The following is a 25,035-nucleotide window of genomic DNA, read 5'->3' as shown; positions in this document are numbered from 1 at the left end:
TTTTACTTCTTCATCCCCAGTATGGATGCCTTTTATTTCTTTCTCTTGCCTGATTGCTGTGGTTAGGACCTCTAGTACTACGCTGAATAAGAGCAGTGAGGGTGGGCATCCTTGTCTGGTTTCTAATCTTGGAGAAAAGGCTTTCAGTTTTCCCCACTGAGTATGATATTAGCTGAGGGTTTGTCATATGTGACCTTCATTATGTTGAGGTACTTTCCTCCTATACTCATTTTATTGACTGTTTTAATTATAAATGAATTTTGTATCTGATAAATGCTTTTTCTACATTTATTGGTATGATCATATAATTTTTATCCTTTAATTTGTTAATGTGGTGTATTACATTGATCCATTTGCATATGTTGTGCCATCCTTGTGCCCACAGAATGAACCCCACTTGATAGTGATGTATTATTTTTTTTGATGTATTGTTGTATTTGACTTGCTAGTGTTTTGTTTAGGATTTTTGCATCTGTATTCATCAGAGATATTGGTCTGTAGTTTCTTTTATGTGTTATCCTTGCCAGGTTTTGGTATCAGGGTTATGTTGGCCTGATAAAATGTTTTAGGAAGTATTGCCTTTTCTTCAATTTTTTGGAAGAGTTTGAGAAGTATAGGTATCAAAACTTTGAGTGTTTGGTAGAATTCACTAGTGAAGCCATCTGGTCCTGGTCTTTTACTTTTGGGTAGGTTTTTGATTATTGTTTCAATTTCCTCATTGTTGATCAGTCTATTTAGATTTTCCATTTCTTCATGATTCAGTCTAGGAGGTTATATATTTCTAGGACCTTACATATTTATTCCAGGTTATTGAGTTTGGTGGCATAATGTCTTTCATAGTATTCTTGTGTGATCCTTGGTATTTCTGTGATGTCTGTGGTAGCTTCTCCTCTTTCATTTCTGATTTTGAGTCCTTTCTCTTTTTTCCTTAGTGAGTCTAGCCAGAGGTTTGTCAGTTTTATTAATCTTTTCAAAGACTAGCTTTTTGTTGCATTAATTTTTATATAGTCTTTTTGTTCTCTATTTCATTTAATTCTATTCTGATTTTTATTATTTCCTTTCTTCTGATGACTTTGGGTTGCTTTTGTTTTTCTTTTTCTAATTCTTTGCAATGTAATGTTAGGTTGTTTACTTGGGATTTTTCTTGTTTCTTGAGCCAGGCCTGTAATGACATAAATTTCCCTCTTATTACTGCTTTTGCTTCATCCCAGAAGTTTTGATATGTCATATTGTCATTCTCACTTGTCTCTATATATCTTTTGATCTCATCTTTTATATCTTCTTTGACCCAGTCATTTTTAATAGCATGTTATTTAATCTCCACATATTTGTTGTGTGTGTGGGGGGGGGTGGGGTGGGGGGGTGCTTACCTTTTGCAGTTGATTTCTAATTTCAAAGCATTGTGGTCAGAGAATATGCTTGGTATGATTTCAATAAAGAAGAATTGCTTAAACAAGTTCCCCCAAAGTACTAGTTATGAAAGAAAAGATTGGTAAATGCAACTACTTAAAATTGAGAACTCCATTCATCAAAGACCACACAAAGGGAATTAAAAGACAATTCACATGAAATGTACAATGGTATCCCAGACTGGCTCTTGAAACAACAAAAGGACTTTGCTGGTAAAACAGGCGACATTCGAATAAAGTCTAGAGTTTAGTTAATAGTCACATATACCAAGGTTGGTTTCTTTGTTTAGGCAAACACACCTTGGTAATGTAGGATGTGAACATTAGAAGTTGAGTGAGTAGTAAATGAAATTTTCTGCACTACCCTTGCAACTCTCCTGTAAATCTAAAATTATTCCCAAATAAAACATTTATTTGTCATCTGGAAATCAACTTTTACAATATATATAATCAATAAAGGATTAATTTTAAAGAACTACAAAATATCAATAAGAAAAATTAATGCTACCCAAAAAAATGGGCCAAAGTCATAAACAGATATTTTTCAGAAGAGAAGTTAATGGCAAATAAGCTTAAGATGACAATCTCATCTTAATAAGTCGACAACTGTAAATTAATGCAACAATGTCATCCAACCTCGGTCAATCCTCTTATGAACTGCTGGTAGAAACGGAAATGGAACAGCCACTCAGGAAACAATGTGGAGGCTGAGCAATTCCTTCTTTAGATACATGCTCTGGAGTCGCTGCTGCTCCTGCGCCTGCGTGCCAAGAGGCATCTGGAAAAATGTTCACAGCAACACCGCTCACAATAGACAAAAACTGGAAATGACTGAAATGTTCAGCGATAGGAGCATGGATAAGAAAATCATGGTGTGATCACACGATGGAATATTATACAGCAGTGAAAATGGGTGACTGTCAGCAATATGCAAAAGTAAGGATGAATTTTAGAAACAATGTTCAATCCAAAAAGTCTCAGAAGAGTCAATATATAGCATAATATTTTATGAAATCCAAAATCAAGGAAAATTCAACTTCATATTATAAAACAGTCACTAAAAAAACCAAGGTGTTGATAAACAGAAAATTTGGGATAGTGGTTGCCCCAAGGTTGAGGATGAGGCAGGGTATGGGTTCAAGGAGGAACAATCAACTGCTTTTAGTGACCTTGGTGATAGTTTTGTTCTCAGGACAGGGATGGGTTCATGATGTTCATTTTATTATTATGCCTTACCTTATCATGTGAATTATTTTGTGTCTATTACATGTTACAGAATTTAAAATTTTTAATGATAGATTTCAAAAAACAAGCAATGGGCAGTGAATGCATGTTTCCAAAATTTATGGTGAGAAGGTCTTTTTTTTTTTTTTTTAAACTCTAGCGTTTCTAGGGGAAAATGAAATCTTTTAAAATCTTCAAGAGACAATAGAAGCATTCATGAATTCTCAGCTGCAATTTATGCCCCGAATGTGGAAAAGACAGCTGGTCTTAGTCATTTTATGGAGAGGGCGTGGTGGGTGGGTTATGTGAAGGGCTCTTCAGCCTCCCGCCAAACCTTCACCAGGCTCGGTGAGTGCTGCAGCCACTGGTGCTCTGGGGACGCCGAGATGGGAGGAAATAGCTTTGCCCACAGGGGTCTTTACCTGCAACCTTCTGGAGACCTGGCTGCAGGATGAAATGCCTGGGATTGTCAAGAAGTGCCTCCTCACTCTGAGCCCGGATCTCCCCCTACACTTCCCAAATCAACACCAGCTCCCCGTTTGTGGAGATGTCCGGCCTCTTCCACACAATAGCCGCGCGGGCTGACGAAGACAGCAGGTGTGTGCCTGGGCTGTTCCAGGGCAAACGGCCAGTTTCCTCAATCACACTGCACATGACAAGGATTCCAGAGCTCCCTCTGGACACAGTCCAGACCCTCATCTACCTTTGAGAGTGCCCACAGGAACTGGATGTGACGTGCTCAGAACAAAGCACAATGGGGCCACTTCCTCCCTTCCTGCAGACCCTCTGCTCCGACTGCTGATGTCATGAGAGCGGCGGGAGCAGCCAGGTCACACGTTAATTCATATTGGATTTGGGGCTGTCAAGAATTTCTAACTTTCTACCCATCTTGTACTTATGCAATTAATATCTGAACCCAAATGAGACACTTTACCTTTTAAAAGCTCATCATTTTAGTTTCAGCTTACTAAGATCATTTTGAATCCTGATATTTAGTCATCTAACCTCTCAGCTCTCCCACCTAGTTCTGTGCCATTTGAGGTAAAAAGTCACCTAGGAGAACCCCAAGGACAAACCTCTGACCTGTGACATTACTGTCTCTTCTCAGTTGCCTTGGAAGCATTGAAATTCATTAATATCATTTTAAACCATATCTTAATAGTTCTGAGTATGTTCTGAGTATAATAACAGCCATTTCTCATCTCAGAAATCTTTCTTTTAAAAATCACTTTCAGCCCTGGCCGGTTTGGGTCAGTGTCTAGAGCGTCGGCCCGCAGACCCGGGAGTCCTGTGTTCAGTTCCCGCTAAGGGCACAAACCTCGGCTGCAGTTTGTCCCCGGCCCTGTTGGGTCATGTGGGTGGTGGCCACTCAGTGTGTCTCTCGCACATTGATGATTCTCTCTCTCTCTTCCTCCCTTTCTCCTTCCCACTCTATCTGAAGATAAATGCAAAAATGTCCTCAGGTGAGGATTAAAAAAAAAAAATCACTTTCACTGTGGAGATGGGCTTTCAGGCCATTTCAGCCCCAGTTCAGGCAGGCCAGAAGGGTTATTCTTTTTGGTGGCGGTGGTATAATTAACATTGTATTAGTTTCAGGTGTACAGTGTAACAACTTGGTATTTGTATATATTGGGAAATGACCACCATAGGTCCAGTTAACACCCATCCCCATATATACTTACACGGTTTTTTTTCTTGTGATGAGGGCAAGAACTACTCTTTTAGCAACTTTGAAATACACAATTGATGATAATTATTAAATATAGTCATCTTGCTGTCCATTACATTCCCAGGACTTATTTATTTTATAACTGAAAATTTGTACCTTTTTGACCCCTGACCCATGTTGCCTGCCCCCACTCCCTGCCTCTGGCAATCACCAAGCTGTTCTCTGTATCTATGGAGTTTTTAAGAATTTTAGATTACACCTATATATGAGATCATATGGCGTTTGTCTTTCACTATCTGATTTATTTCACCTAGTGTAATTAGCATAATACCCTCAATGTGCATCCACGTTGTCGCAAATGGCAAGATTTCATTCTTTTATTTTAATTAAAGAACTTTTTTATTAACCCTCACCCAAGGATATTTTTCCATTGACTTTTTAGATAGAGTGGGAAGGAGGGAGAGAATGAGAGAGAGAGAAACATCGATGTGAGAGAGACACATCCACTGGTTGCCTCTCGCACAACCCGACAGGAGCCAGGATCAAACCTGCGACCCAGGTATATTTTCTTGACTGGGAATCAAACCCAAGACCCTTTGGTCCTCAGGCTGACGCTCTAAAGACTGAGAAAAACTGGCCAGGGCCATTCTTATTTTAATCCTCACCTGAGGATATGGGTTTTTAAATTTGTTTTAGAGAGAAGAAGGGAGAGAGAGAGAGAAATGTTGATCAGTTGCTTCCCGTATGCACCCTGACTGGGGATTGAACCCAAAACCTAGGTATGTGTCCTGACTAGAAATTGAACCTGCAGCCTTTCGGTGTATGGGATCATGCTTCAACCAACTAAGTCACCAGCCAGGGCAAGATTTCATTATTTTTTATGGCTGAATAGTACTCAGTATTCCATTGTGTGTGTGTGTGTGTGTGTGTACATTTTCTTTATCCATTCATCCATCAGTGGACACTTAGATTGTTTTCATAACGTAGCTATTGTAATAATGTGGCAGTGAACATGGGGCACAGTTATCTTTTCAAGTTGCCTTTTCAAGGAACCTCCACACTGTTTTCCTTAGTGGCTGCAACAATATACATTCCCAACAGCAGTGCACAAGAGTTCCTTGTCTCCAGATCCTGGCGAACACTTGTTATCTCTTGTGTTTTTGATGATAGCCAATCTGACAGGTGGGAAGTGATATCTCATTGTGGTTTTAATTTGCATTTCCCTGATGACTAGTGATGTTGAGCATCTTTTCAGGTATCTGGTGACTATCTGTAAGGATTGTTATTCTTACTTAAGTGTCTTATAAAGTGCCTGCACTGAGCCAAATGCTCACTACAGTCAAACTGGAAAGTCCATACAGCCTCTCACTAATTTTTCCAGAGTCCTCTACTGTGCTCTTGGTGTAATGTTTCCATGTCACTCGTCCTCTTCCTGGTGCACAAGAGTGAGTGAGATAAGGGGTAGATGCCTGTGAAATGACTCGTAGCCTCAAATGCCACCAGGAAGGTGCCCGAGGCCATTGAGCTTCTGAATGAGAAGAAGCTGGGAGACTTTTCTCCTTTTATGCTGCTATCTTAATATTACCTAAAGTCTTTTTATCTTTATCACTCTTGGGTTTCTTTTAACCACCAGCACTTGCCTAACCTAATTTTGAAATTTCTCCCTGATGCCTAGACCCTATAAAGACGAAATCCCCCCAAAGCAGGTGATTCGGATTTGGTGGGGAAGGAGTGAAAATGGAATGTCTTGACCCAAAGTATTCCTCAAGTCTGCTCCCAGCGATGGGACCAGACACAGGGACTTGGGAGCAGAGATGAGAGGTGCCAACCGACAAGCCTTAAGATCCCCTCCAGATGCCTCCAGCCAGGAATGCTCAAGGAGGTACACTGTGCAAGTTACTTAATTTCTACATCTATAAGATGGAAATGGTAATACTGTACTTTGCAGGGTTCGCTTTGCTCTAGGTGAGTAGACTGGATTCTGCTTTTATCTCTGTCCCTTTCCAGCCAGTGTCTGTAGAAAATGCTCCACCTCACTGAACTTGAGTTTCTTTATTGTCAATAAGATGTCCATCTATATGGGCTCTTGCAGGGCTAAATACCAGGTACTAGATAATTTTCCTGAGTTCAGTTTTCATCAGAGTAACATGCAGACCAAGGTATGGTTAGTCATTTGTTAAATAGTTCAGTTTTTATTTAGAAGAAATACCTACTGCACAGAGTACGTCAGAGGGTTTGCACTGCATGAATTATTTTCCCATTTGAAATCCAGAATCTCGCTCAAATGGCTTTCCAACCCATATTGTACTGAAGTATCTTGTTTGTTCCATTAACTATTCACAGAGTCAACTGGGGAACTGTTGTTATTAATTTCAATGGAAAGCTAAAATGCAGTTCATTTTCTATAATTGCAGGCCCACGGTCTAAAGAGCCAGCAAAAGCTTTTAATCTGAGGCATTTTTAGAAGAGTATGATCAGAATTACATTGAACATCTTTTGAAGGTACATAATTATGAAAACCTCAATAACATTGACATTCAAAGAGCTCTATACCATAGATGCTAAACTCACATGCAGTGAACAAGCCAAATTGCTGTCTTCGTTACTCAGGATGGAGAAATGCCCACGGGAAGGTGGGCAAGGTTTGCACACCTTGCTTTTCTAGTTTATGCCAATATGTGAGCTCTTCATACGTGGGAGGGCGTACACCCACTCTCCTCGTCCATGTAAGATTTTTGTAGCCTCAGAGAGCCTCCAGCTTGGGCCTCGCTCACGCCACTCCCCAGGCCAGGCGGGGAGCTAGCACCCGGGAGCACCTGGGGGTGGGGTGGGGGCACGTCCTCCGGCCACCAGGGGGCGCGAGAACGCGCCCACTTCCCACGTTCCTCCCCGAGCTCCTTCGGGAGGCGCCGGCTCCCCAGGTGCTGAAGGCCCCGCCGCTTCAGTGGCCCAGAAAAGACGAACCAGTCCCTCCATTGCTACCTTCTTCCAGGCGACGCCTGAGCCTCAAGCGTCCGGTCAGGGCTGGCATTCGGTCACAATTCGATGAGGACAGAGCCTCAAAGGAGGGAGGGCGGGAACAGAGGGAAGAGGGGTGACCCTGAGCGCCACAGGGAGCCCGGCCCCAGGCACGGTTCTGCTGGCACCGGGACCGCAGATGGTGAGACGCCACGTGCAGGGGACACCCTGCCGTTCTCCCTCGGGCCGCAAGCCCTGTGCCACACCTCCCGCAGACAGCCGGCAGCAAGGGGACGGCGGCAGCCGCGTGGCCCCCGCCCCGGGTGTGCCAGCCCTGCCCCAGTGCAGCCCGACACCTCCACGGAGGGAGCTCGGCGTGCGGTGGGACGGGTGAGGGAGTCATCCTTCGGGAGGGGACAGGCTCAAGGCTGCAGGGAGGCCGTGGGCAGGGAGCTGGCTTTGGCGGACCGGAGGTGCAGGGTGGAGGGCACAGAGGGAGCAGCGGGAGCAAGCGCAGGAGGACTCAGGAGGCCCCGGCGAGGCCCGGCGGAGCTGGAGGGTGGGCGGAAGCCCCAAAGGCAGGTTGGGCCGGTAGGCGAAGGGTCCCCGGTGCACAGAGGTCGGGCACAGGAATCTGGACTTCATTCGGTGGCGGTGAGGAGCAGCGCGGTTCTAGAGCCGCAGAGCGCCGGGTGGCTGTGCGGTTGCCCGTGCACCCTGGGCCCTGCTGCGGCCCGTCTGGGTGGGGAGGCGGGGGCAGTTTTACCACCGTGGGGCTGGGGAGGTGGGGAAGCAACCCTCCCCCACACACCTGTGCGCCCACTCCACGTCCCTGGGCTGGGGCCATCCTCCTCAGTGTCTTTGCGTGGTGGGAAGAAAATACTAGAATTCTATTTTTTTCCAAAAACTAAAAAAATTAAACTTTACAAATAGTTAAAATACAGCTAAATGCCGGCAACCTTATTCACTCTGAATGTCAAAGCCACACAATATGAAGTAGGTGGTCCTCAGAAAGGGGTATCAGAGGGAACCCTTATATCTCCATTTGTTTTCAACATGTTGTGACTTGTGTACTTTGTATGCATCCAGTTAAGTGGATGTAAGGATTTTATTATTTAGTGTTAACTAAATGAAACCTTGGTGATGGATGGGGTTTTAAAAAAGCTGAAGGCAGAGCAATGGCAGATCGACAGTGTTAGTAACGAAGGCAGAGTGAACACGGAGGAAGGAGCTGAGCTGAGGCCTCTGCTTCTCGAGGCCGGCCGCACCCTTCCCCCGCCCCCGGCCAGGCAAGCACGGGGTCTAATCAGAGCTGGCAGTCTCAGGCCCCCTGATTTATTTTAGGAAAGCCAACAAGCCCATCATTTCAAGAAAAAGGTGCTTTAATAAGGGAGAATGTATTTTTCTTTTTCCCTCCAGAGAAAATGTATGCTATTAGGAGAGCATTTTGAAAATTGAAAGTTTGGAAAAACACTCATGTATGCACCTGAAGTTGAAACCGAATTTTCTGATTATAAGAAAATCTACCAAATCTCCTTACAGTGTTTTGAAACCACTTGTCCAAAATGTAAAATTGTGAGACCTTTTGATTAGCACGCAAAAACGGACATCAGAAAAGATGAAAATTTGCTAGCAGAGGGGGTTGTGTAAGCCTAGCCCAAAATGTACTTCATCGACCGGTCTCGGAGCGGCATCTTATTTGTCTATGATAGCCAAGTACCAAGGTAAACTAAATTCTACAACCAGTCTTTCCACATTCTGCATCACAAAATGCAAAATTCAGGTTTAAAAATAGAATGATGCTAATCAGATTGCTTTAGCTGAAAGTTATTAATAGAGAGAAAAGATTTTTTGCACTTTTAGTAAACTAAAACCATTTAAAATAGTATTTATTTCATTTTTCTCTTTTATTTTCATAGTTTGTTTTATAATGAGCTTATATATTAGTAGAGTCATCTATTATTGATAAGTAATAGCAATGCATTTCAGAGTGGGAGGGGTGAGTGCTCATAACTCTTTACTGAGGGGTACGCAGTCTTTTTTTTTTTTTTTTAGCCACAACAATCAGACATGAAGAAAAAAATAAAAGGGCTCCAAATTGGAAAGGAGGAAGTGAAACTGTCATTATTTGCAGATGACATGATATTAAACATAGAAAACCCTAAAGACTCCATCAAAAATCTACTAGACTTAATAAATGAATTTGGCAAAGTAGCAGGATACAAAATTAACGTCAGGAAATCGACGGCATTCTTATACACCAATGATGAACTCACAGAAAGAGAAACTGAAAAAACAATCCTATTTACCATAGTGGCAAAAAAATTAAGATACCTAGGAATAAACTTAACCAAAGAAATAAAGGATCTATTTGCAGAAAACTATAGGACATTGAAAAAAGAAATAGAGGAAGACAAAAAAAATGGAAGCACATACCTTGTTCATGGATTGGGTACACAGTCCTAAAAGTCTGAAGAGACCTGCTGGATGAACAGCACAGCTCATGTCCTTCTGAGTTCCGCTCCGGGCACTCGGGCCTGGCCCCCAGTGCTGGCAGTCCTTGAGAAGTGCTATGCAGACACCCCGGTCCCCATGGCTCTTCTGTGTCCCTTCTTCGTGTAGAATCTTTGCGCCTGGAGTAAGTGAGCAAGGCTCTCGGCAGGAGGGACTCTGGACTCTGTAGAATGAGGCTGTTCTGGAAACAGAGATGGGCTGGGAAGAGTCATGAAGCCCCGTGGGACACATGACCAAAGGATGAGACCATTGTCACCATCCCCTCATTCAGCACAAGACAGGAAGACGGGGTCTGTTAGGAGGAGGGTTGGGAGGACAGGGAGGCTCTAGGCCATGACCCGGACCTGGACCGTAAGCGTTCTCACCTGGCGCATCTCCTGCAGAGGGTGGGCCTTGGTTTGGTACCTTTTCTCTGGCAGTACTTTGGGGCCTGAAAGCAACACCAACGCCCTGGTGCCCATTATGAGGGCGCTTAGGGTACCTTTGCCAAGGTAAGCCTACACAGGTGCGAAGGTGCAGTACGCAGAAGTGACTTGGACCCTGGAGAGGCCCACGCCGAAGCTGGGCCATCGGACGCCCCGTGGGCTGGGGTCTGAGGACCCCGAGAGCTGGCTAGGGGTAGGGGAGCTGTAAGAGGAGCACTGGGGGAAGTGCTCGCTGGTGGGGCTGGGGCTGAGGGCTCGCATTCGAGAAGAAATTGAAGAGAGAAGAGTGGAAATGAGGGTTCTGTCCTCGGAACCAGGGGCTCCCATGACCCCGGGGTGCAAGAACAGTTGGACACTTGAAATTCATCCACAAACACCTTGAAAACCCAGTCAAGCCCTGGCCGGTTTGGCTCAGCGGTTAGAGCGCCCGCCTGCGGTCCGGAGAGACCCGGGTTCGGTTCCCGCTAAGGGCACGTACCTCGGTTGCAGTTTGTCCCCGGCCCTGGTTGGTCGTGCGGGTGGCAGCCACTCGATGTGTCCCTTTCACATCGATGTTTCCCTCTCTCTCTCTGTTCCTCTCTCTCCCTCCCACTCTGTCTGTACAAAAAATGGAAAAATGTCCTCGGGTGAGGATAAAAAAAAAAAAGAAAACCCAGTCAAAATGCAACAGCAAAGAGCTGTGGGAAAGAGATAAAAGATTCCGAGAAGTGTGGTTAAAAGGAGTGTATCAGGCCCGTGAAAGAAAAATAAGGCGGGGGGGGGGGCACTGAGACCGGGGCACAAACAGCGGGGGGGGGGACACTGAGGCCGGAGCACAAACAGCGGGGGGGGGGGACACTGAGACCGGGGCACAAACAGCGGGGGGGGGGGGCACTGAGGCCAGGGCACAAACAGCGGGGGGGGGGGCACTGAGGCCGGGGCACAAACAGCGGTGGGGAGGGGACACAGTGAGAGAGGCAGGTAGGGAGGACAGCAGGCAGGGACACCTGGCCAGGGTTTTATTCAGCCTGACCTGGGTCAGCCACTACCTCGTTCATCCAACACCCACCCTATGCAAAGCGTTGTGGGTGTAGCAGTGACCCTGACCTCATGGAGTCGACACAAGGGGGCTCAGCAGGTCTGCCTGCTCCCGGTGGGACAGCCCTGAGCCTCAGAAAGCCCGTGTCCCGGAGGGCCCTGCAGCCCCAGGCCAAGGTAACTGACCTGGGGAAGCAGGGCCACTGGCTGGACGTTTGGAGAGCCTGCATTTTGTCAATGATACATGATGTTTCTAAGAAGCCCTTTCTCATATTAACTTCTTCGTGAAAGAAAATTGCATCTATAAAATCACTCGAAAACAACTGTGCATTGAATACTGTTCTGATCGTGAAGCAGCAGGAAAGAAATTAGAGCTGGGACAGTTCACAAATTCTGTCCAGGTAGCAGGAACCGTCCAGGGAGGGCCTGGTTCAGCTGCGGGGCTGGCCCACTGGGGCACTGTTTCCATCTTCCCCTTGGTGCCCAGGGGAATGTCAGACAGGAAGACGAAGGCAAAAGCAGGTTAGAATGTAGATCTGACTCCTGGTCAGTGTTCCCAAGCAAAGTCGAAGGGCTGGAGCCCTTAGGTGGTTTGGGATCTCGCCTGGCCCTCGCATGAACAGGGAACAAAATGTAGCATAGTGGATTCCAAGCCCCAGGAGCTAACCTCTGTGTGCCTCAGTTTCCTCTGCCTATAGAATTCCGTAAGTGCAGTATTTAGCTTGGGAGCTTATGAGGGGCGAATAGATAAATGTATGTGAACACTGATTAGCATATAGTTAACCTTCAGTAGCTGTTAGTAGTTGTAATTTCCCTTAACCAGAGAAACCAAATAAAAATGTTTTTCAGGCTGAGATGCGGCATTTCTGGAATTCTCCAAATCTTTTACTGAATTTTATGTCCACTTCTCAATATGTGCAGTCTCTGAATCCCGAAGTCCCCTTGAGGATTTTGTGGATATGTCTGAGTCAAGTGCAGGGATGAGGAGACCTCCCATGGAGTTCCCCTGTTTAGAAATGAAAATGGAAAATTAGAAAATAAATAGCTCAGATAGAAAGGATCTGCTGAAATAAGTTGGTTTGACACTATGAGTCAAGAATGGCACACCCAGCCAGTATGGCTCAGTGGATGAGAATCCACCCATGCACCAAGGGGTCGCTGGTTTGATTCCAGGTCAGGGCACATGCCCAATGGGGAGCATGCAGGAGGTGGCCAGTCAATGTTCTCTCTCATCGATGTTTCCATCTCTCTCTCCCTCTCTCTTCCTCTCTCTCTAAAATCAATAGAGAAAAAAAATTAAAAGAAAAGGATTCACTTAAAAAAAAGAGAGAGAATGCCAATCTTCTTCAAAGTCAAGAATAAGAGTCAATCAGAACATAGACTTAACATAGATTGCAACCTTGCACGATTCCTGCTCAGTAGAATTTTAATTCCTGACCTCTCCAAAGGTCTGGCAGAGTACAATGTTATTATTTATTTTTCATCTGACTTGTCTACTTGCACGTTAATGTTCCAAATGGCAGGGCTGTCCTACTAATTTCATGTTTGTGGAATGTATTTTCAGGATGCGCGGTGTGACCCGGATTCCAGTGAAATGCAGCGAGGCAGAGTCTCACTATGGGCAGTGAAGAGGGAACGGTAGGTGAGGGTTCTGGTTTCTGGTGTGTTTTTTCATTTGCCAATTATGTGCCAATGAGCCACTGAATTTCAGTGTTCTTCATTTATCAAATGGGACTATCCCTGCCAAATATTCGTCATGGAGTTATTATGAGAATCAAATGAAAAATTTGTAATGAATGCAAAAAAGTGTGCAAATGAGCCTGTTTGCTGTGCTGAGTGCTGTCAGACAAATGCAGGGTCATGAGGTCAGACATTTGTCACGTGTGCTCCTTGAACACGTAGAGAAGATAAACGCCAGCACATTTGCCTCGGAATGAAGCCAAAATAGGTCAGTAAACAAACAAACAAACAGAATCACTTTTGTGTGTTTCTAGTACAGAATCATTGAGCCAATTCCAAGCCACAGGGGTCTGGCTAATGATGGCCTTTTTTCTCACTTCCAAACTTTTCTGTTGGTTTATTGCTATTGTGCTATTTCCATGAGGGGAAATTTCAAACATTCCCTTACTCCCTCTATTCCCTTACCCCATTTTCTTTCTGGTTTGCTGGAGTGTTGGAAAGCAGATCCCAGATACATGTTATTTCACCAACAAACACTTGCACATTCTGGCCAACTTCTTGCCTCGGCCACCTTGGCCTCTCCTCCTTAACCCTTTGCCAGGGCTCTTCCCAGCTCGACCTCGCTGTGCATCTCTCCTCTCGAAAGTCACCAAGGATGTAATCCAGAGACCGTTTCTCAATTTCCATCCTCAGCTTCTCTGAAGCTTCTGTTGAATTTAAATCAGCAAGCACAGCACAGACAGCACGTGCCAGACACTGCTAGGTGTGTGGGGGGCTGCATACCCAGACCTTGCAGGAGCTCACGGCCATTGAAGGCACAGCCTTGGCGCCAGCAGTCAGAGCGCCGGGCAGGACAGAGCCCCGGGACAGAAGGACAGAGCACTGGGACAGAAGGACAGAACGCACGCACGCACAGAGAAAGGGCTGTGGTAGGAGGGGAGAATTGGGAGGAGCGGTGCTGGGAAGCCTTGCTGTGGCTGGCGTTGGAGCTGGGCCTGGAAGGATCAGCAGGGCTGGGCAGGCTGGGATCATTCAGGGGTTGAAGGTGGGACGTCAAGAGCAGAAGTCTGGTTAGCACAGAGCTTCGGGCCATGTCTGGGGAAGGTGACTCATTTCTGTGAGTAAGGGCCATGGGAGAACCTGCTGATTAGCGTGTAGTCTTTAGAACACTCACAATATTGGGAGTAAACAAAAGTTCAGAGTTCAGAGGGAACTCTAAAAGTAGACCATCGTGTGTACCATTATTCTTTGTAATTCCCAGGGATGCGTATGTGTATCCAGGTCTCTTAGGCTAGTGGGTGGCAGGAGCCGACCTAGGCCTGCCTGTCTCTACCCACGGTGCCGGCAGACGGCCTCCGTCATAGACACCAGGTGTGTACCAGTGCCTGCCAGTGCTCTTGCTACAGAACAGGAGGGAAAAACGAGTGGAGGCAGCCAGTGTGGGCCCCGAGCAAGGGCTCCCTGTCCCATGTGCGTAGAAGCCAATACTATGGCACCAGCTTTGGAGAAAAGAAAAAACTTTCTTGAGAAATCAACCAGCAAGGAGACAGGCTCCAATCTGTCTCCCCATCCAGGTGTCAGCACCCAAAGGGTTCTTGTCTCGCCCTTTGGTTCTGGGTGTAATGTGCAACATTTTCTCTTCTGCGCATGTTTTGGCTGCATACCTGTTGTCTGAAAAAATAACTCAATATCTTGTAAAAAAAACAAAAACAAAAAAACCCAGCCCTGGCTGGTTTGGCTCATCAGTTAGAGTGCTAGCCCGGGGACCAATGAGTCGCAGGTTCAATTCCAGTCAAGGGCACAAACCTCCCTTGTGGTTCGGTCCCTGGCCCTGTTGGGGGTCGTGCAGGAGGCCAATCTATGTTTTTCTCTCTCCCTCCTCCCTTCCTATCTAAAGATAAATGGAAAAATATCCTCGGGTGAGGATTAAAAAATAAATAAAACATAACAAAACAAAAGAACAGGATAGGGCCTGTTTGAGCTGGTTTTGCAGTCACCGTCCCATCCGCACAGCCGTCCTAGAACGATGGCCTCCGGGTAGCATCGGAGCTCCGACAGCCGTCAACGCCGTGCGCAGCCCGACACGCGCGGTGACCGTGCCCAGTGCCTCCTCAGAGGCTTCCCCGACCACCTCTCCCCGGTTCGTTTCCATCGCACGTTCTCCGTCCACCCGGCTCCATTTTCTCCACAGTATTTATCACCACCGACAGTGTATTCCTTAGAATGTCTGAGATTCCCCTCTTCAGCATGTCGGGTGCGAGAAAGCCAGCAACTGGGTCCTGGGAACTGATGGGCTCTGAGCACCTAGAACAGTACCTGGCACGTGGTAGCTGCTAAATATTTGTGGGGTGAAAGGAAAAGATTAACCAGTGTTTTGTGTACTGAGTATGCCTAATACTCATTTAAATATTAAAACAAGTCAAGAGATATTTTTTCTCCCTCAGTTTCCACACTTAGAGTTAGACTTAGCTACAGTGGAAAAGCCCGAAATGAAGTAGGAAGTCCTTGTCAGGGACGGGTTCGAGCAGGAGCTGCATCCATGTTACCGAGTGATCCTTACACCAGAACGTGGACAAGGACCTTCCAGTACTAAGGTTCTGTGATTTCGGGCCATTGCGGGGAAGACGACCTATGCAGGGTGTGGGGACTTGGATAACACGAGGACATCATATCTTTTGGGGTGACTTCTGAATGAGGGGAGACAAAAACTCATTTTCCTTAAACATTTACTAATTACTCACAGGGGGAGCTTTGTGCTGTGAGAACCCACCAGCCCCCACAGGCGCCCACCCGCCGCAGCACGGGCTGGGGCCCCGGCGGGAGTCTAGCCCCAGCGCCGAGGGCCAGGAGAGAAGCTGGGCTGACCCCGAGGGCCTGCAGCACCGAGAGGGAAACAGGCAGAGAAGCAAATCTACGCAACTGTCTGGGCCCTCATCCCTGGGACGTCCTGGTGGGACAGGTTTGCAGTCATGGGTATGTGCTCAACACAGCCCAGGACCTGAGACATTCTTAGACTGGTTTTAGAATTGTGGGTGTAAGAAGACTTTTTAATAAAATCTAGGCGAAGTAAAGAAAAACTTTATTTTGAACATCTACCTTCACCCTTAGAACCTTGACATGGACCCTTGCTGCTCTCTCATCCATCAGATCCTAAGCAATAAATCATTTTAATTTAATTTTACTTTTTATAATTTTTCTTTTTTTAATTGATGTTTCAAAAAGAAAGGGTGAGGGAGAGAGAGACAGAAACATCAAAGAGAGAGAACATTGATTGGCCACCTCCTGCATGCCCCCCGCCCCGGGGATTGGGCATGCGCCCCGACTGAGAATTGAACCGGCGACCTGAGCCACATCAGTTGGGCTCAGCAATAACCTTTCTAACTTGACCTCTCCTGAGGTCAAATCTGCAGGTAATCCAAGGAAGGGTTGCGGTTCAGTTCACCTGAAACTGAAAACTATTGAGGAAACAAGGGTGTACTGACTGAGTTTGCGAAATAGCCGGACTTCAAAGTGTAACTTGCAGGTGAGTGAACAGAGCTCAGATGGAAATCTTCAGGCGCCTGGCATGCAGCCCCCAGGCTGCGCCGCCTGGTCCCGTGGGAGGCGTGTGCTCTGCCCAGCGCCCAGCCTCGGTCTGCAGGCTGGTCTCCCAGTCCTGGGTGTGATCACCTTTCAGCGTCTTCCCCCTCAGGCACTTTGCTGCCCGGAGGCACTGCGCTTACGTGTACAACTTTACTTCTGAAGAGCTTTTGTGTTGCCATAGAAATTAATTGGTAGCTTAGTTAAATGGAATAGATTTGCAGTGTAAAATGGCAAAAGAGCTTTTTCATCAGGACCCTGAGGAGTTGAAGTCCTTCCTTCAGTAGCGGAGACTGAAAAGAGAAAAAGCTCCACTATGAATTCCTAGCCAGGGCCCGGGCCGCAGCTCACCAGGCCGGTGTAACCTAGACGGTGTATCACCGAATGTGGGCAAGTGCAGTAAAGTCTGAATTATGAAGGATAGAGTTCAGTGTTTCAAAGAAGTGATCCAGAGACACTCTGACGAGTGCCAGATGGGAGGAGGATTGGGGGGATGGGTGAAAAAGGCGAAAGGATTAAGAAGTACAGGTTGGTTGGTACAGAACAATCATTCAGATGTAAAGTACAGCGCGGGGAATAGTTGATGACAGTCTAATAACTATGTGTAGTGTCAATGGGTGCGAGATTTATCGGGATGATCACTTAGTAAGTTACATAAATGTTTAATCACTGGGGTGTACACCTGAAACACATAATATTGTATAACAACTGTAACTAAAAAATAAAAAATGGTTTAAAGAAAGAAGTGATTCAGAGCCCATCAATGCACTGTGCACACAGTTGGTGCGGAATAAATCCTTGTTTGAATGACTAGGTGGGAAAGAAACACATGGGTCAGCTGACCGGGCTCGGGCAGCACGTGCTTGAGGCACTGGGAAGGCAGCACAGCTCAGCTTGAGGCACTGGGAAGGTAGCACACCCATTTGTCAGTTCCTTACATGAAGTTAACTTCTACTCTAAGCACTCAAATTCCCGGGGAGTTAAGTGTGAATTCATGGGGCTTTGCTCTACTGTAACATGGGAACTTCAGGCATGATGAACTGGGTGACATACCTTTTGAAGTTGAAATTCAGGTTAACTCTGAATGTAATTTTAACCATCCATCTATCTGACTAAAGCTTCAAGTACTGGACGAAGCACAAAGCCACAGCCGGCTCTAACACACACAGCGCGGACGTACATCAGCTGGACGCTGTGGCCCTGGAAGGTGTGGACTCCGCGGTCCCTTCGATGAGCGCGGTGGGGACAGGGCGGGAGGCCTGGCGTCTGGCGCGCTGAGGGTGCTGTGCAGTATGTTTCTTGAGAAAAGGAACCCTCTACATCTGCCTCCCAACTTTTCCCATAAAACCTGTTTCTGGATTTATAACATAAGCTTCATTTGCTCTAGAAAATTTGGAGACAGGCATCTTTGCTGGACTGCCTTTTCCCTCCACCCCCGGCCCACATGAGAAACTGCTTTAGTGGCCCAAACAGCTTGGAAACTGGCACCATGTTGGTGATGAAGAGGCTGCTTTCCAAGCCTTTATGACACCTTCCCTTACACCTGGGCTTCCGCCTCGCTGTCCTGGTCCCCATGCTGCCATCAACCCCCTCAGTTGTGGTTTAGTCCCTACCCCTGGTTGGGGTCATGAGGGAGGCATGATGTGTCTCTCTCACATCAATGTCTCTCTCTCCCCCTCCCTCCCACTCTGTCTGAAAATAAATGGAAAAATATCGAGTGAGGATAAAAACAAGCAAAATAATATAAATAGACAAAAGAAGAAATTTCAAAAGCAGACAAAACCAGAATCTGCTATCTATACCTCTGTCTACGTTATAATGATCAACTTCAGTTCCCACATCGTCACAAAGTTGAAAAGAGAAGCCACAAGTCAAGAAATCTCTGCATCACAGATAATCCATTCAGCATCACTATCCTGAATAAAAGATTTCTATAAATAAGAAAAATGCAAACAGCATATTATAAAATGGTCAAACAAGTTATTCACCAAAGAGGACACTGGAATGGCTGGTAAACAGAGAAGATACTAGATTTCACCAGTAATCAGGAAACTGCGAATGGAAACTTCACGATGCCATTTCACCCCTTCCTTCCGATCGATTCTTCCATGGAGCTGGTGCTGAATAACCCTGGCCCTGGAGAAACTCTCCCAGGTGCACAGGGAGGCTAATTCTGAGTGGTCGCAGCAGCATTGTCAATGATGGCAAACACACAGAAACAAACACTGAAATGTCCATCAACTAAAGAACAGGTATAAAATTGACAGTCACTAAATACATAGCCATGAAAATGAACTTAAACCACATACAACACGAATGAACCCTGCTGACGCAGAAGCAATTGGTTGCCGAACACCCATAAGCGTGGTGTCACTCGTGTGAGAGCACGCGCGCAAACTGTATTTGGAGGCTAAACACGCCGTGGTTATGAGAGACACGCAGGGAGGCCAGGACAAGCGGGTCCAAAGGGCAGGGACCTTCAGCACCAGCGACCCTGCTGGGTCCACAAGTGTTCATCGTAATTGTCCCAACTTTCTGTGTTGGAAAAACTTATACATTTAAAAATAAAGAGTGAAAAAGCACAAAATGAAGACACCTCTTTGGGGAATTGAACTATGAAATAGAGTAGAGGGAGGGCTTTGGGAAAGAAATACGCTCCTGACATTCTTAGCCAAGCATCCCGCTTCCTTGCTTCTACCCATCCACGAGACCTTCCCTTCCCAGCCCCCTCAGTTCCCTGACAGCTCAAAAATAAACAAAGGGGGAACAGAACTCCCCAACCTTGAATGTGGGCTATGTATAGTGACTTCAGTCCAGAGAGTACACTATTGGGGCGGGGGTAGAGGGAAAAGTAACTTTACTGTGGAGAAACCTGACAAACACAACTTAGGAGAGGTGACCAAGGTCAACATCAAATCAAGTCATAAATCATGCTGACAGTACACACACTCGATATGACATAAGGAAAACGGCACTTTACTGTGATCTTCCTTCCCCAAACCAGTAACCTGTCCAATCGTCAGAAAAACCAGCAAATTCCAGTAGAGGGCCCCCCACGTCCCAGATGGTAACATGGTCAAGATCCTCACAAACAAGGAGTCTGACAAAATGCACAGCCAAGGGGAGCCTTGGGACTCGTAACTAGATGACCAAGGTGTCCTGGATGGGACCCTGGGACAGAAAACGGATCTAGGCCTAGATTCCCCCTCTGAAAACCTTGGGCTCTTTGGAAGGCACAGGATCTCTGACAGTTAATGTCTTTTAAAAACTGCTACAGACAGTGGCCGTCAACCACCACCTCACAAATCTGTTTTCTTCTTCCTAGTACACACTGATGACTATAAAAATGTAATTTAATAAAACTTTTGCAGAGAGAAATGATGCTTGCCCGGAGGTTGGTAAAGACTTCCCGAGAGAGGCGCTGTCACGGGAGCCACCAGCCCCTGTGCACAGGAGGGCGGGTGTGAGGGTGTGGGTGGTGTTAGATCCGAGGGTGGAAGGCACAGTTAAGCAGGCAGGGGCCACATCTGAGGGACTCCTGACCCCCTGCTGCACAGCGGACAGCTACTGACAAGGTTCAGACAGGCAAGGATACGATCGGAGCGATGATCACAGGATGGAGGAGTGGCCCTGGCCCGGAGCTCGGTCGGAGCACTGTCCTGTGCACCAGAAAAGGTTGTGGCTTCGATCCCTGGTAGGGTGCCTGTGGAAGGCAGCTGCTTGATGTTTCTCTCTGGAAAATCAATAAACGTATCTTTAGGTGGGGATTAAAAACGGAAGAAGAAAAGATGGAGTGAAAGTAGGCCACTGCTTGCTTATCCGGTTTTAGTGTAGGGAACTGAGATGACAGACCTCAAAGCAACAGGACATTCAGACTAGAGTGGGAGCTACGGACTCCGGGCATCAAGTGTTCACAACTACAAGGCGGCTGTCAAAGACGGACTTACATTAGCTGGAAGTGGTCAGAACCACAATGCATCACTGTGGAGGCTGGCGGAGGTTTCACAAGGAGGGTGATTCTCTAGAAAGCAGAAGTGGAGGGAGGAAAGGGAGCGAGAGGGAGCTGTGCAGGCTGCGCCTCCGAACGCGGCCCCGGGAGAGGCAGGGCACTCAGGGCAGCGACCGGGACCGGTGTGTGCAGGGGCGGCACCGAGGGCGAGGGAGCACTGAGGGGCGAACGGACGCGGTCGTCTGAAAAACCGATCAGGGGTCAGACACAGTGGTCTTGGTTTGAACGTAATCTACTAGGAAACCAGGGCACAGCTTGCTTTCTTTTAATTAAAGAATGTGTTTTAATGCGGGGAGTGACCAAAGCTCCGGAAGAACAGAAAGCACACCAGGACCGCGGGCCCGTAAGGGCTGAGCCGGAGGAAAGGCGAGACCACGCCGCTGTCCAACGGAAACGCAAGGGCGCCACACGCGCAACTCAGAATCTTCTGGTAGCCACATTGTAAAAAAGTAAAACTAGATGGGTGAAATTAATTTCAATAATATATTTGATATAATCTACTATATCCAAGGTATTATCATTTCAACATGCAGCACTGGCTGCATCTCAGGTGTCAAGGGGCCATGCAGCTGGAGGTGCCCACGGGCGAAACTCCCGAGTCAGCAGGAATCACGTACCCACCCCCGCAGGGATCACGCACTCCCCCGCGGGATCACGCACTCCCCCGCGGGATCACGCACTCCCCCGCAGGGATCAAGTACTCCCCCCGCAGGGATCACGCACTCCCCCGCAGGATCACGCACTCCCCCGCAGGAATGAGAAAGAACACGAGTCTGGGGTCCTGGGCCTCGAGCCTGGGATACTGGAATGACAGCGGTGAACAAACGAAATAAGGGTCACACACAGGCAACATCTGCTGCTCTAGAAGACACAAAGTCGCTGTTACAGAAACGATGACTTTTATTTCCATCAAGAATGATTATCACACCATTATTTAAACGTGTCTGAAAAATCCTGAAATAATTTAAACTGAAGGCACAGAACAAATAGAAATATTTAACTATTTAAGCTTCAAATGACAAAATTCAAATATTTCAACAGTAACAATAAATTATGAACAAGTTTCCATCACCAAATATCATTCTGACCAAAAGCTAGTCTTTAGTAATAAAACCAAATTAGTTTATGCTGATTTCAAGATTTCCATGATAAAAATAATATTGAAAAGCGTTTCTTCTTTCAGAATACTCCTTATACCACTGTGTTCAATGAAAGTATTTTATATATATAACAAAGTAGCAGTTAGGATATTTGTTGATGGATGGCCACTCCCCAAGAAATTATACAGTCTTACAAAATGTTTAATAAAATAGTAAAGTGGGTTACAAAATTCTACTTGGGGAGCAGGAAAAAAACTTGTTCCGTGTCAATTCGAATATCAAAGGATTACAATATCAAATTGCTTCCGAAGCCAATCACGATGTACAGTAATATACTGCATGGGCATTCCACTGTATCTTGGCTCTCCGTCGACTACAGTGTGGCTAAGGGGTTAACAAGTTAGTAACATAACTGTTTCCATTTCTTATTTATTCAAAAGAGATATATTTTAAAAAATCATTATAAAACTAACTGTAATAATCAATGACATGCTAGAATACAATGAACTCTAGCAATGCAATTAAGTTTGAAAACAAAGTGGTCATGCTTCATAATACACTGTAGTATTTTGAAATACATTCTCTGATCATCAATACCATTTATTACAGAGGTCACTTGTAAATTAGCTCAGATTCTGAACTAGGTTTCTAATGAAACTTTTTTCAAGTATGCATAATATTAATAAGGTAAGGATACTTTTTTCTTATTCACTCCTTTATGTGTTCTTCCAAAGGACAACCATACTGAATAAAGGACAAATAAAATGGGCTGGCCATAGTTTTCAAAAACATCTAAAAAATATGAAATAGTCTAGTGATCAAAAACTTATTGAAAGACATTCACATCTAAAACCTACTATTTTCAGATAAACACAGAACTTTCCACTTTTTCTTAAAACAATTAAGTTTATAAGTAAAGAAATAATGGGGAAAAATAAAGGTTTCTAAAATACTCAAGAATCTTACCAGCATAAAATAAAAAAAGGTCTAGCTTCTCCTACTTAGCTGTGATGTATTACTGAATGGTTTTATCTTTATTATCTAATTACATAAATCACAAAAACATTTCCAGCCAAGTTTGCTGATAGGATAATAAAAAAATCTAGAAAACAATTTTTAACAAAAACAGGTTCAAAACTTTCCTACATAAAACATTCCTTTGGAAACGACTCTTTAATGCTTTTGGACTATTCAAGTAAATGCAGCTTTTACCACCTCCAGCGCCAAACTGTGATTGTCTCCCAGTTCCTGTGTCACTGGATAATGCTATCTTCTATTTTCTACTATTCTAATAAAGGTATGTTCTTTTTAATAAGTCTTTGTGGTGTAAAACTTATATCTTCATCGTCTATGAATGCTGAGAGATTAAAGAAATAAGCCAGAACAATCACCTTATAAACAGCATGAAGTTTTGAAATGTTGGCACCTAAGGAAAGTGGGAAACGGTCACCGTCCGGGTTTGCAAGGCATCCAGTCGTGGCGCTGGCAGCGAGAGCGGCAGCAAGTGCTACTGCTACCGCCTTCCTGATGCCAGGGCCGGGCGCGTGCAGCCCCGACCGGGTTCAGTGCAAGCAGGGCCAGACGGCCTCTAATCCAGCTGGCTGGTCACAGTTTGGGGACTTCATTCATTATCATAGGTCACATTCTGAAAATACGAACTCACAGGGGTAGTGGAAGACTGTTTCCAAGCTGAAAGAAATGTGGCGAACTTGAGGAAAACCACTTAAATAACAACAGAAGGACAATCGTAGTGGTTTGGGGCCCTGCATATACCAGCTGTGTCAGTAGCTCCTAACAACCAGAAACATAATGGAGTAAAAGGGTTTTCTTTTCAGAACCTAAAAAAGAAAGATGTTTGACTCAAAGACAATTTCAACATCTACACCAGGCTGCCAGGCCAGCAAACAACCGTCAGAGTGACTTTGCTTCTCTGCTCCTTCAACATGGGAACTAGCGCAGAGTGACTCATGCCCACAGTTGACAGGCCATTGACGGCCACGATCATGTCTCCACATCTGGACGAAGACAGACAGAAACAGAAAAAGATTGTCAGGATTTTCATGGCATTAAAACCATTACCTTTTATATATATAAATATATATATGGTTTTTACTGATTTTAGAGAGAGGGGGAGAGGGAGAAACATCCATTACCTTAAGATTTGTTTAACATAAAAATCAGTTTCAGCTAACCCTTGACTGTCAATGGCTAGGGTATATTATCTACTTTGAGAAACATCTAGGGTGATTATTTAAGCTGGTTTTCCATGCCAATCAAGGGTACTCCTCTGCTACCCTCTCCTGTAAACTAGTGAGTGATTTGAAGGGCAAGAAGAATAATTTTCATCTAAGCATAAGGCAAAATATAATTAGGCAAATAAATCTATCTTTTATGATTTTTGGTCTTTAGTTTGTAATATGAATATGCTATTTTATTGTTAGCCACCTCAATTTCTTTTTGGAAGAAGGTGGAATGCAAATTATAAACTAATTAACTGAGACTCAAACTGGTTAACTTAGCTTAGAGAATGGTAAATTCATCTCTCCCTACTCTTTCCTTATAAAATAATGCTTTTGATTTTATAAAGCAGTCTGAGAGAAGACTGGTCTGGGGCACACCGATCCTTCTCACAGTATTATGCTGATGTCACTGTCTGCAAACACTGGCCACTCTCCATTTGTGCAGCATTCTGTCTACGTCAAACTTACTTTCTGAGAACTGGTTCTTTCATCAAAAACTAGGCACTAAGAACTTACAATCGTCCACACCTCCTTTCTGTTTGCATGCTCTCTTGATATAACACCTCGTTCTTCTCCCAGCACCTGAGCTTTGGAAAGGAAAGCGGCTGCCCGCGGCTGAACAAGCAGTTTCTGTCCAGTGGGCACAATTGGCGTTAACAGAAAAGGCTCTGGAGCTTAAATCGCAGTCAGTCACTTTCAGCTGTTTGATTGTGGGTAAGTTTCTTAACTTTTCTAAGCCTTAGTTATCTCATTTATAAACCAGGAATAACACCACCAAAAACACCTCCTAGGGTTAAGAGGATTCAATAACACAATCAATCACAAGCACCTGGCACAGTGTCAACCATCACACACTCATTCATAGGATATTGACTGAGACCTTACTGCACAGGCAAGGCACTGCTCTGGCTGCCAGGGATGTAACAATAAATGTAACAAAATCCACCCCACTGCCTGGAGCTTGCATTAGGATAGTGTTCGGTGGACAAGTGCTGTGGAGAAAGATTAAGCAGAGGCATCTAATGACAGGCCTGGACCTGAGTGGGCTGTGTGGCAAACTGCTCCGAGCTGTTCACATCGCAGCACGTGCAGGGCCGTGACTCAGGTTCAGTCCTGTCGTTAATCAGTGAAATAGAACTATGACAGGAAGATGGTGAAGGTGACGCTTCAGTCTAGATCAGGGTTGGCCATTTTTCCTGTAAAGGGCTAGA

General features: G+C 45.5%; 1 protein-coding gene across 2 annotated transcripts in view; it reads right to left on the bottom strand.

Moving 5' to 3' along the window:
* Positions 1-22,613: 22,613 nt before the first annotated feature.
* The window catches only part of LNX2 (ligand of numb-protein X 2), a 72,912-nt gene continuing 70,490 nt past the window's right edge, over positions 22,614-25,035 (bottom strand). For both annotated transcript variants that reach the window (XM_036252953.1, XM_036252954.1), the window contains one exon: positions 22,614-23,599. In XM_036252953.1, coding sequence (XP_036108846.1) covers positions 23,464-23,599 — 136 coding nt within the window. In that variant the 3' untranslated portion in view covers positions 22,614-23,463. The remainder of the gene's footprint in view (positions 23,600-25,035) is intronic.

This window comes from Molossus molossus, unplaced genomic scaffold (genome assembly GCF_014108415.1).
Source record: "Molossus molossus isolate mMolMol1 unplaced genomic scaffold, mMolMol1.p scaffold_m16_p_10, whole genome shotgun sequence".
Taxonomy (NCBI): Eukaryota; Metazoa; Chordata; class Mammalia; order Chiroptera; family Molossidae; genus Molossus; species Molossus molossus.
Note: the sequence above shows the minus strand (reverse complement) of the source record. Positions and strands in the feature narration are given on the sequence as shown.